Source organism: Trematomus bernacchii, unplaced genomic scaffold (genome assembly GCF_902827165.1).
Source record: "Trematomus bernacchii unplaced genomic scaffold, fTreBer1.1, whole genome shotgun sequence".
NCBI lineage: Eukaryota > Metazoa > Chordata > Actinopteri > Perciformes > Nototheniidae > Trematomus > Trematomus bernacchii.
This window is the reverse complement of record NW_022987689.1, coordinates 17,268,918-17,282,385: the sequence shown is the minus strand read 5'-3', so window position 1 is coordinate 17,282,385 and position 13,468 is coordinate 17,268,918. Positions and strand designations below refer to the sequence as shown.

Sequence of the window (13,468 nt, the reverse complement as noted above, 5' to 3'; positions counted from 1 at the left end):
ATGATTGACATCTCTTTTGAACCGTTAGAGCCAATAGAATTGAAGGGAAAGTTCCATATACACACACACGTTACCATTGAGAAGTGAAAGCTATGCGCACGCAGTCGAAAGCTATTTTACGCTCTGAAATCTGAAAACTAGGTTTATTGCTGATGGATTATCAGTAATCATTTCAAAGTGACACAGACACATTGGATTAACCATTGGATTAACCTTCAGCAGCGTTTTTATCGTTTTAATGCCATTGAACACAACTTTTGATCAGAAACAGCAAAAGGTAAGACATATTGCCGTTTTTCCTCCGTAATGCTACGTGTTGCGAAGTCTGGTTTTGTTTCCCATGTCGCGAGTTATGATCGTACAGTGATGATACTAATACCTGTAGATCTGTGGAATCTCAGCTTGCTAATCGATATCTTGTTTGTGCAGATACGATAAGTAATAAGGGTATTTTAACGTGAGTTCTGTGCTAAGTGTGTTAGCATTTTTTCGCTCAGGGCTCATTTAGACGCTTCTTGTGAGACTTGTGCTTTGTTTCGGTAAAAATGGTTCGTATCGTCAGTTAGCTGAGTTTCTTCCCGTTAAGTGGGTATGACACATTAATAGGTTTTTAAATGTTAAGAAGCCCTGAGACACAGTTTTGTGAAGAAAAAAAACCGCAGCCCCCTGTACCGGGGGCTCTCTGGCTTAACAGGTTAAGGGTCTTTTGTAAGTGTTTGTATTTTAAATACACACTTTATTGAACTTTAGCTAAGGTAAAGAATCCTAAATTAAAATAAATTGAAATGAAAACCAGACCAGAATCTATGCCATATGCATTAAGCCAAAGTTATCCAAAGATGAAAAAGACAAACATTTCCCTAGTGAGGCACAAGGGTCAAAGTAGTTGTAGCTTAATCTGAAATGGTTCCTGTGCTTGCCCCAGAGAAGGTGGAAATGCACAGATATGCTTCTACATAGTGTAAGACTGTCCTGACCTGTGTGAGTTGTTCCACAGAGCTCTGCAGCAGGAGAGCCACTTCCTGAGCCTTGTCTCTCTCCGTCTGGACCGAGCTTAGATTCTGCTCCATCTCCAACACCCGAGTCTCAGCCTCCTCCACACACAGCTGAAGCTGCAGAGGACAGGAAATACAGAGTTTATAGGTGGAAATGTAGCCGACTAAACATAGATGGGATGAACAAATAAAGTGATGAATGAAACAGAATCAGGTGGGGTGTGGGGGGGCTGCAGAGTGGAGAAGTAGATCACCATTTCTATTCTGTGCTGATGCTCAGTCAGTTGGTGCGATTGAGAGTTTTTACAGTTCTCCAAAGACTGCTGGTGCTCCTTCTGCTTTTTACTCATCATTGACTGGTAATGCTGAACAGTGGCCTTTTTCTCCTGTAATTACAAAAAGAAAGACACTAAATAACAACGTTTTTTCGGCAAAAAATGTAAATGGTGGCGTTAGAGAATACATTTAGCATGTTTAAATGATAACCTGTGTCATGTAAGAAACACATTAAGATCGACAGATTGTTTTCAAAGACCTTGTATGTATATTTTTATAAAACATACATACAAGAGTCAACAAAACCATTAATACAAAAAGTTGCAATTTACATCCATGTGGAGCCAATATATATGTATCACTTCATCCTCTCTAATAATGCTATTAGGAATGTGTGCTAAATTGTCATAACTTAGCATGCATGAGGAATGGCCCGATTGTGTTTTGTGAGCTTGACCTTTGGCCCGGAGGCCATTTGTGTCAAATTCAAACAAAATGTGCTAGAGGCGTGAAAGGAAGGCTTAGAGAGAGAGAGTGAGTGAGTGAGTGAGTGAGTGAGTGAGTGAGTGAGTGAGTGAGTGAGTGAGTGAGTGAGTGAGTGAGTGAGTGAGTGAGTGAGTGAGTGAGCGAGCGTGCGTGCGTGTGCGTGTGCGTGTGCGTGCGTTACCAGTAGCTGATTCTCCAGCTCGGTGTTGGTCAGAGCAGCCTGACTGTAAGCAGAGGTCTTCTCCTCTAGCTGTTTCTCCAGCGCATTCACACGTGCACTTTTTCTTTTCAACTAGAGTAAAACAGAGGTAAAGAACAATGAGTAAGAACCTATAATCGGCTCTAACCTTTTTTTTATATTGACAATATGCTTATTTTTCATGGCCGAGATGGCTTTTGTGAAATCCATGAAAAATAACAAACGAGTGATCGTAAAAATGCTATTTGTATTATCAATGCTCTGAAATAATAGAGACTGGATTTGGGAAATCAGGCTACGTGCAAAAGTTTGAAGATCCCCTTACCTTAAAACATTGTTTTTCTTATATTTAGAGTCAGTAAGATATCTGACCTTGACTAGTGACTTATATTTAGTCTGTCACTAAAGTTGTGGCCTGCTGAGAGGGTGGCGTCCGTGCACTCAAATCTGAGATTCAAAAGAACCCCAGGGAAACTTATTTAGACATTGTATAGCTCCCTTTACCTTTACCTACAAATTGACAGGAACATTTTATTTTTGATGTGGTAGACCCATGTTTAATATAATACGGGTCTGGATACAGTAAAATACATCAAAGAAATGATGAAGAGGATGACAGAGAGGACCTGAAACCTCACCTCCTTCTCTTTGTCGGTGGTGTGGCTGACTCTGTCCAGCAGCTCTGAGTGGAGGCTCTGGTAGTGGGAGGCTCTCTGGGCCATGGCGCTCTGCAGGGTGGAGGTCTCCTCCTGGGACCTGCTGAGACGCTCCTGCAGCCGCTCCACCAGGCTGCTCTGTCTGCTCCGCTCTGCTTCCATCAGCTGCAGGGCGCGCAGCAGCTGCTGGTAGCCTTCACCTGCCAGGGGGGCCACGGGGAAGAGAGGACAGGAATTACTCTTTATAAAAAAATTATATATGCAATTTTTTTCTACTTTCACATTTTAACAACAAAAATCTATTTTTCTTTACAAGGTAAGGCGAAATTGTAGGTTGGAGGCGCTCGATAAGCTTTTTTCTCTGTTGTATTTGTAATAATCAGACGTCCGATTACTATCATCCTTCATTTTAATAAAATAGTACAGTTAGTTCAAATGACTAAGATTGAAAACAAATTGAAATTCATTGACCTTGATTACAATAAAATTATTATAGGTTTGAAAGATGTTTGAAACAGGAGGGGGAATGGAAATGTAAATACTTAAATGTATAAAAAATATAACTTGGGTCTAGTCATGTTTACACACATTTAACATATTACACCTTTAATTACCATGCAAGATTTAAATAGTTTCATTCTTTCCCCTAGAGGTGACAAATACATGTACTCAAGTACTGTACTGTACTATTTTGAGATACTTTTATTTTATGCTACTTAGTACTTCTACTCCACAATTCAGAGGTACACGGTGTACTTTTCCTCCACTACATGTATTTAATACCTTTAGTTACTTTACAGATGTGGATGAATGATGTGAAATATAACCAAGTGTTAAATCAGACTTTAGTTCCACCTGGAGTAAATTCACAAGCTACCCTGCAGTATACAAAGTCATTCAAACTAGCTGCACCTTTACCAGCTTTGAGAACACTTTCATGATCAATCATTATAAAACATATCATATATATTATTCTGAAATGGACCAATCTGCACAATGACTACTTTTACTTTTGGTACTTTAAGTATATTTTGATCCTAATACTTTTGTACTTTTACTTGGGGAACATTTTGAATGCAGGACTTTTACTGTAACAGAGTATTCCTACACTCTGGTACTTCTACTTTTACTCAAGTACAAGATCTGAGTACTTCTACTTTTACTCAAGTACAATATCTACTTCTTCTACTGCTTCCACCTCTGCTTTCACCTCATGAGCAAAAGGTATGCAGAATGAGCTTCTCATTCTTACTCCATGAAAAGTGGTGTATATAGTGTCATTTAAAAGGACCTTGCAAGGGGAGGCAGAGTCTTCAAATGCCCAGAAAACTTCACATCTCAGTTAACTGACATGATAACTCCGAGGTCTCAGCATACCTGGCTTCAGATTCAGTAGGTGTGCAGTTCCTGAATAGTCCACTGGGGGAAGCATGCAGGGCCTGACACACAGCGTCCCCACCACACCCTGAAATAAAAAGAAACAATATTAGACAATAGTGAACACATCCTTAGTGATAAAAATACAGGCTTAACGGATTTCATGTAACGAGATTAGTTAATCAGCATTCAAAAAAATTATCACTGTATTCCATTACAATAACATTAAAAAAAAAAGGAGTAATCAGATTACTGTTACATTTTTTTTAAATGGGGACTACTAGCAGGATTATCAGGGTATAATGTGTTTTATGATAAAGAATTATATATTATAGGAAGATATACTGTCTGAATTTATTTTAGCTTTACATTTATGCTACTTTTATTTATTTTAATGTGGACACCTGATTTATAAAACAAAAATACTGTGTTTGCTTTTAAAGGTGGGGTAGGTAATTTTGAGAAACCGGCTCGAGATACACTTTTTGTTAAATTCCATGGAATGCTCTTAACATCCCGATAGCAATGAATATCTTAAGTGCTTTGACAAAACATCCATTAAAAAATGTCATCTGTGGAAGCCGTAGTACTGTAAAAAGCACGACCAATCATTTTCACCGGCCCGGCTAAAATAACTGGATGGCCTACCTGCCTGTCAGCCTTCCATCGGTGCACAAACTTATCTCGTGCCCTCATTGGTCATGTGCGCGTTCGTGTGTGTTGGAGGAGGGGCTCTATAAGGAAGTGGCAGATTTTCTCCGGTTGTGTATTTTCAAATTCTAGCGATCTCGAGCTGGTTTCTCAAACTTACCTACCCTACCTTTAATTAATGTGTTAAATAAAACAGCATTTGTCAACTATACTATTCTGTAAACCTAAAATATAAGAGGACACATTTTTGATACAAAATGTCTTATTTTCTAAGGTTCTGTTGTGTTACTTAAAACACTTAAGTAAAAAACATCTTATTGATATTTATCTTCTCTTGTATTTATTTGCAATGCATTAGACATTGAGGTAATCCAAAAGTAACGGAAAGCAATCAGATTACATTACTTTTATATTGTGATACTCAATACTATTTTGATAGATTAGGTTACTGAGTACTTCTTTCTTTTGAACAGGTATTGAGTAATTGTAACAGATTACATTTTGAAAGTAACCCTCCCAACCCTGTTAATATAGCAACTAGTTTTGGACATTCCCTGGTACACCAAAGCAAATAACTCATGATGTAACCATGAGGTCACTGTTGCAGACTTCACAGAATCATGGGACATTAGGTCACAAACAACACTGTGATTTGTGTATAGTACTCCTATGGACCTCTCGTAGATGCAGCAGGGTCAGCGTGGCCTCCAGGCCGGCCAGCTCCGCCTCCCTCTGCTGGGCCTCCCTCTGGCTCTGCTGGGCCTCCCTCTGGCTCTGGACCAGGCTCTGCTCCTGCCTCTGGGTCAGAGTTCGCAGGTTCTCCAGATCTGTTCGCAGAGAGGCCAGCTCCCTGAACTCAGCGCCCCGCTCCGTTAGCTGCCGTTCCAGGTGTAAGGCCTTTCGTCCGGCCTCCTCCAGCTGAGCCTGCAGGCCAGCAGCTGCAGACCTGGCCTGCCGCGCCTCCTCCGTCAGCTGGCTGCAGGCAGACAGGGGGTCATTGGGGATAGAATGTGTTAGCAAGCAAATCAAAGCTTTTTTTTCTCAAAGATTTGACTGATAATGACAAAAGGTCAGAAAGCCACCTATGTTTTTCTGTTTCTACAAACATAAAATAAGGTTACGTACCAGATTGTCTGACTCTGTTCGACCTTTCCCCTCTCCAACAGAGAGCACTTCACCTCCAACTGCTCCTTCTCTCTGTCACACTCAATGAGACTCTCTTTCAGTTTGCTCTCACTCTCCATCACCTTGAAAACACAAAGAAGGAATGGCATTTTTGGCATTAATGTGGAACATTAAAGCAGTCATTTAAAAAATATATATATATATTAAAATATATATATGAATATACTGTTCTTTAAAGAGGCCCTATTATGCTTTTTGTGGTTTTTCCTTACCTGTAGTCTGTTCTATAGGTTTGTGTAAATGGTCTGCAAAGGCTAAAATCCCTGTGTTCCCTCCAGAGGGAGTTTCTCTCTCACACACTCTCCCCCCCTGCCTGAAACGCCTTCATTGGACTACTTTGTTTGCTATCATAACATAGTGACATCACTATGTAACACTTGCGCTTCTATTGGCTAGTGCTCCAACACATTGTATTGATAGGCTAAGGGGCGGGACATCTCTAAGCGGTCGACCAGTCACAACAGAGCCAACCAGCTAACCAATCAGAGCAGACTGGGCTCTGGTTTCAGACAGAGGGTGAAAAGAGGTGCTGCATCACAGGCAGTGTGAGAAAAATAAAGAGCTTTCTGAACATTAAAGCATGGAGACATGTCACAGTAGAGACACTACATACAAATAAGAACCTGACAATGAGTAAAAAGGGCCCCTTTAATAATTAAACCATTAAAATAAATAATGTTTACCCTCTGAAATGTTATAGAAACAGTAGCCCTATACTCTTTGAAGGCTTCTTTGAGTTTCTCTGCATTTTGAAGTGCTTGGTTCCTTTGTTGCTCAGCCCTGTAAGGGATGAGAGAGAGAAAAGGTCATTAACAAAAACTCTAACAATAACTAATGGAAAAGTCAATCAGAAATATCAATAGAGTATGTGATTTTTTTCAACTTGAGATCCTAGTATGTCCCTTCATTTAGTTCAATTAAAAATTAAAAAACGTCAAAACAACAGGTACCACTAGTTATGAGAAAAATCATAGTGTTGCAGATACATTTGAGGTTTATGTAATTTCCCAAAATGTAAGAACTGTGATCTGTAATGTAATAAAATGAAACTGTGTGCGGTACCCAGACAAAATTCAAAGAATCACCGTTTGCACAGAGCTGTCTTGGTGTCCAGCTCTTCTCTGAGCGCGCTCACGTCCTCCGTGAGATTCGCCACCAATATGTCACTGTGGGCGGCTGCTTCCTGACTGCAGTCTGCCCTCAGCTCTGTTGCCCTGGAAACACACGGCACAGGATATTAAAGATAGGTTTGATAGGAGGTTAAGTGAACAGTATAATTTAAAGATAAAATGGAAATAATTGAAAGCCACTTCAAGCATGCCTAATTAGAGTATTTACAGGAATACATCAAGGGTATATATGGACAATTGTAGTGTTATGAATGACTAACTGTTCCCAAGAGCACATTACATGACTTTAAATGCACCATTTGTACATGTTCTGCCACAGAAGGCCCCTTCTGTGAAGGTATTTATAACAATAAAAAGGAGAGAATTTGGGGGCAGTTTTTAGGAGCCTAGGATCATGGGAGTTTGTTATTAGATTCTCCAGGTTACATATTGTTGTATTGTTCAGGAGGTTTTTACTGGGAATGATGCACCTCCTCTGTAACAAACTCATCTGGAGCCGTATTCACAAGACTTCAGAGTTGATCAGTTGATTACAAAATTCGAGGGAATAAAGTTTTATGACATTTCTAAAAATATTCACTTATAGTTAAGACTAGTTCCTGGAGAATATAAAAGTGATCCAGAAAGCATCTTAGCCCTAAAGATTCTTAGGTGAACAATTGTGACAAGCAGGGTGGAGGTCTTTAAAGAAGAGTTACTTAAGCAGATAAAATGGCAACAAAGGAGGTAGGAGACATATTCTCTATTTGAACACTTTTGTATTCATGTTTGTGGTATATCTCCCACATCTACTGCCGAACGCAATAACTATTTAAGAGTGTAAGAGATCACAACACTTGTATTTTGCGAGTAAAAAAATATAAAAAGCGTGAGCTGGTTTACAGATTTGCATGCCAACCAATGATGCTAGAGTGTCCAGCAATCACACAAATGTATGAGAGCTGAGACATTTCCACCGTTACTATTGATAAACCCTACCTAGGAACCAAGTCAGCAAAGCCTGCTCACTAGCTTTAATATGTCTGTCTCTTTCTTGCTTAGAGTTGCTCAGAGAAGTCTCCTAAAGTACATCCTTAGCTAGGAATCCTTGCTAGAATTGATTTCTTAGATCTTTTCTGTCTTTTCATTTTTTTGTGATTATGTGCCGAGGTGTCTGATGACTAAAACTATTCACCAGGTTCAAATATATACAAACAACCAAGATCAAACATGGTATTGTTCAAAATGTGGTTAACCTGGATAAAAAGACTATGGAGGAATGCTTCTGACGGTAGACAACACACATGCGCAAAAAGGGTAGGTTTCTAATGCAGTCAACCAAATGAAATGCAGCATCACCTTGGTTCAATTACAGAGTTCTCTAGGTTTAAAAAGTGTTGAACACATTTTACATAATTGAAGTACTCAATGAAAAAAAGAAAATCGTATTTAAGTCTAATCGTTTACATTTGATTTGGGAAGGTTTATAGTTTTAACATAAATTCGGTATCCAGTGTGTAGAAATAGGCATGCAATTGTCAGTTACATAAACAGCGACAGTAATCTGTGTTGAGGGGGGGTTACTTTAGTTGTGCAGTTTGAGTCTCCAGCTCTGCTTGAAGCTGACGAATCTGCTCACTCATGGCTGCCAAACTGCTCTTAACCCCCAGCCTGGGGCCTCTGAGGCGGCCCTAAAAAACAACAAACAACAACACACAGGATATTTATTTACAGTTGTACTCATCACACATCTGTGACAGTGGTTATGCTCTCGTTGTTGTGCCTTGACATTTCATGTGAAGAGTCAATGGAGCAATGTATTTTGCAACAAAACACTGAAACTACGAACTCTTATAAAACAGAAAATAAATAAAACTGCATAATTTACTAGCATATAAAGAATCCAAGGTTTTTTCTGATTTCTTTACAACTTATATTGCCTATCGTTTATATAGAATGTAGTATATACACACACCATTCTACTGGTCATAATGATATATTTTGATGTATTTTTCATTGTGTGCAATGCCTTGATAACCTGCTGCTGCCTGCTTAAACACCTTTCTTTCCCCCAATGCGGACCCATCCATCTGTCCATGTAAATCCCCACATTTAGAGCCTATATTGAATATTGCCTTTATGTAAGAGATATTGTAAATAGGGGAAATAAAGTGATTAAATGTGACATTGAACATCCATCCATGTATCTATATGCTATAAAGCACAACATAGACCATTAGAAGATTTCAGCACCTCCATTCAGGGATTATCACCACACCTGAGACCTGGAGGAGGACAGTTCATACTGCATGGCATCGAGGTCGCTGATGAGCTGCATCTGTTCATCCTGCACGCTCAGACAGGCGTTCTCCTGACGCAGCCTCGCAGAAAAAGACTCCATCTCTACTGACTTGAGTGAGGCACACTGAGGGGGAAGAGAGAACACAAGTGTGGATGAGACATGTGTTGCAGTTTGAAAGGATGTACTCAAGTTGATTTTCTCAAGCATTGGCTGTATATAAAAAATGGAAGTAGTCACCGTGATATCAGCTATGTGTGTGGACTGCTGTTTTGAACCCTTGAGTTGGGCATTTTCTTGGTTTCACAAACCCGAAATGAGACAAGAAGTGGTGTCTAAGTACAATCTCACGCTGAACCGGACAGTTTGAGCCGGCTTTAATGTTACAACTAACTTTCATGAATAGAAAACTCACTGTTCTATAAAAGTTGTAGACAAAAACACAGACAATACTCTGTGTGGTAATAATAGGTTTAACAGTTTAAAATATTAACATCATGTAATCGAGGCAATGAGCAAATTACCTAAATGTTCACCGAGTTCATAAATCAAGTGTGAAGGAGGCTAATTTTCTCATAGACTTCTTTTTTTGCAAATAAATAATAAATTGCCCCCTGCTGCGGGCGGGCAGGGAAGATAGTGGCCGACCCCTCCCACCCTGGACACAAACTGTTCACCCCCCTCCCCTCTGGCAGGAGGCTGCGCTCCATCAGGACCAAAACCTCTCGCCACCTGAACAGTTTCTTCCCCTCCGCTACCGGCCTCTTAAACAAGGCCCGGCCCCCCCACTGACACTTTACCTCAGCCACAACGCAGACTCTATGCATTACATTAATGCACACAATGTTCAAATATTGTTCAAATATTGCTTACTGCACATATTTCATATTCTATCATTCACTGCATTCTATTTCGCTGTAAATTACTGCTTTATTTTATTGCTATCTATCTATACTTTTTTACAGTGTTCTTAATATAGTTCGCTATCTGTGTACATTAAAAATAAATGTTGTTTTAAATGTTATGTATGCACCATCAAGTCAAATTCCTCGTACGTGTGAACCTACCTGGCAATAAACCCGTTTCTGATTCTGCTGGTTATTTGAAAGAATGCAGGTTTAAGGAAGTATTTTTTTGTCAAAGTAATCAAATTCGTCAAATATGAATCTGTCATGTGACTCAAACCAAACGTCTCAAATTACCCCATTTAAATATATTCCACACAACCCACAGAAGAGAAGTTTAATATCTACCCACCTATTTCTTCGTTAGAGGGACCAATTATACTTTTTGTACGCTCGGCTTGCACTCATACAGTATGTAACATGAACATGTTCGTACGCAATGCACAGCATATCTTGATGGCCGTTTGTTATTCTTTCACCCACAAGTTTGGTGTTTCTTACCTGAGAGATGGGGGAAGGTGGGGTGAGACTGCCAGCAGCAGCACGTCTCTCAGCCGTCCCACTGAGAGGACTCTCCTGGCAAACACAGCCCGACTGGGATGGAGGAACATCAGGTTCGGTCAGCAGGTAGGTGAGGGTTAGGTGCTCACACTGCTCAGGACTCTTCTGCTCACATTCCCCTCTGTCTTCATGGCCTCCTGACTGACTGTAGAGCATGTATATACAAAAGGGGATCAAGAGAGGAGGATGAGGAGTCAAACACAGCATCAGAACTACTCAAATACATTTGACATTTAGATTTAAAACAATAACTCTCTTTCCAACACTGGACGATGTAAACTCACAATACATTCATTGTGATGAATTCCATTATCTGGATAATTGTGAATAGATATTGTATAAAGATAAAGATTTCGTTATAGACAATTACTTTGTCTAAATTGATAATAACAAGCACATATGGAAATATGTTGATATGCATGTTCATTTTGCACTAAAGATCTAAACATTCTTTTTAAATAATATCAAATATTTAATTCACACGTGTATACAAAAACAGGTTTTACGTAATGGTTATGTTGTTTAGGCTAATTATTTATGAATTTACCAGAAATAATATGGTATTGTAATATACACTTCACTAAAATGAATATATACAGACAAGTTACAAGAAAACAAAGCAAACTGAAGTGGGAGGGCAGAAAGCATAGCTTCAGAAATATATTGCAAGTTATCCAATCATATCGTTTTTGGTCAAAGACATCAAATATTATTGCAAAATAAATACAAACTTTATGTTAATTACGTTTTTGTTTTTTTATTAAACCAAATTACAATTATTTCAAGTCTCAAGGTAACATATGATGGGGTCATGTACAGGGGCTGAAATAACAATACAATACCAACAAATTAAAAGACATACACAGATCACAATACAATTTCCTATAACACTAAACAATCATTTGTAAAGATTAACCAAAGCCTTATAAATCTGGTTTTTATTCTAAAAATGCATATTATTGGTTAACTGAACTAATTAAAGTCAATACCAGACAAGTTGATTAACATACGTTTGTGTAATCTGTTAGGGAAATATTCCTGAATGACCTATTATACCAGAATTAATACTTTAGAGATTTGGGCCCATCTGTCCTTTCTGTGTGACTGCTTGTGTTTTTTCCTTGTTTTGTTGTTTTATTAATGTGATCATCTTGTATGCTCTGCAGAAAGGAAATCTGCTGTAAACCATTATTAACTTGTCACACTAGCATCAAATGTGCAACGTTGGATACTTTTTTTAAGTATTCTCTTACATAAATATACAATGAATGCGTGAAAACTCTTTGTAATATCCTGAACTGGTGTCTGTGGTTTCTCTCAGTGGTATAAGTGCTGTTGTGGACATTAGCAGCAGGTTCACTGTGTGTCTGAGTCCATGTCATGCAGTGTGCTGCTCACCTCAGTTTCTGTCCCACACTGATCAGACTGAGCTCTGTCAGTAGAAGCAGATTCCTCAGACTGACCACATCTTCGGTTAAACTCCTCTCGTTCTCAAACATTAGAGTAACGATGAGTACATGGTAACTACTCAACAACTTGTCGACTTGGTGAGGTTGGCTTTAAGTTACAACATATCCAACGTGAATGTTTGGAAAAGTGAAGAACACCCACAACTAAGTTATATCATCAACAAATCGGTAAGTTAATAGTTAGCATGGCACACTAGCAGCTACCTTAGCTACACTCGATAAATGTAAACAAAGATGCTTAACAGGTGGCTAGCTAATTCGCATTATCGTTCCAAAGCCTATAACCTACCGAACAACCTCACTGACAACATTTACGTTCCGAGTATAATATTAAATGTTTCCTGTCACTGTAAACGTTTAAAATATATGTATTTAAAACTTCTAGTTCAACAAAACTTTCCAGGATACCCGTGTAGAAGCAATGTAGCCGGAACAATTTGTATTTTAAGTCCCCGCCCACGCCTTAACAACACGTTTTATGATTGGACGAACAGAAGCTGTGTGCGCATTGATTGGTGGAAAGGGTTGCTAATTACAGTAGGCGCGAACACTGGCGCCTGCGCTGAACTGTCACTTTTCAACGGCCCTAGGCCTAGAGTTAAGATTCTTTTGACAAAAGCATAATAAACAAACAATACAGATCAACACCATCATTCCATTCAGAACAGATATGTGAATAATAAAAGAACAGATTCAATTACAACATTTGATTCATTTCAATTTAAATTAAATTCTGTCTCAGGAGTGTAGGGTTTGGGAATTATGGCAGGTTTAATAAAATATATGAAGGCGAATTTCAAGCTGTCCCCCACTCTAGCTGTGACATCACGCACTCTAAGCCTTAACGAGCTGCGCAATACACACTAATGTTAAAATCTGAAGAAGGCCTCTTTACCAAGGTCTGAACAATGTTTAATATCTCTAAAAGTGTGAATCTGATTTAAAAGTTGTGTAATATGAATAATGTCAGAAAGATGTGTAACATTTTAAAGTTGGAATGAGGTTTCTGAGTGAAAGTATGAAGGAACAGTTAGCAGTTGAAGTCGCATGAAGATTTTTCAAGTCTGAAGAGTTTCTCCATTGACTTCCATGTTAAGAATTTGATGAATTATGGGATATATCTCGGGAATTATGAAAGTTATGAATGAGAAAAGTAATAGCCATCGATTCCCGATCGAGCTGAACGTTTTGATGTTTGAATGGAGTTTCTGCGATGTGGAATGTGGGAGCAGAAGAGGCGCAAAAAACCCGGCGGAATAATAATAACTAGAGAATGCAATTCCTGAAGAAATTGCTAGTG

The 13,468-nt window shown here is 39.0% G+C and overlaps 1 protein-coding gene across 3 annotated transcripts in view; it reads right to left on the bottom strand.

Moving 5' to 3' along the window:
- The window catches only part of ccdc18 (coiled-coil domain containing 18), a 34,484-nt gene extending 21,884 nt beyond the window's left edge, over positions 1-12,600 (bottom strand). For all 3 annotated transcript variants that reach the window (XM_034138127.1, XM_034138129.1, XM_034138128.1), the window contains exons 1-13: positions 12,098-12,600; positions 10,640-10,844; positions 9,213-9,359; positions 8,519-8,625; positions 6,911-7,039; positions 6,509-6,605; positions 5,766-5,887; positions 5,316-5,616; positions 3,990-4,077; positions 2,595-2,812; positions 1,939-2,049; positions 1,250-1,381; positions 978-1,112 (exon numbers count right to left, since the gene is read on the bottom strand). In XM_034138127.1, coding sequence (XP_033994018.1) covers positions 978-1,112; positions 1,250-1,381; positions 1,939-2,049; positions 2,595-2,812; positions 3,990-4,077; positions 5,316-5,616; positions 5,766-5,887; positions 6,509-6,605; positions 6,911-7,039; positions 8,519-8,625; positions 9,213-9,359; positions 10,640-10,844; positions 12,098-12,198 — 1,893 coding nt within the window. In that variant the 5' untranslated portion in view covers positions 12,199-12,600. The remainder of the gene's footprint in view (positions 1-977; positions 1,113-1,249; positions 1,382-1,938; positions 2,050-2,594; positions 2,813-3,989; positions 4,078-5,315; positions 5,617-5,765; positions 5,888-6,508; positions 6,606-6,910; positions 7,040-8,518; positions 8,626-9,212; positions 9,360-10,639; positions 10,845-12,097) is intronic.
- Positions 12,601-13,468: the final 868 nt, after the last annotated feature.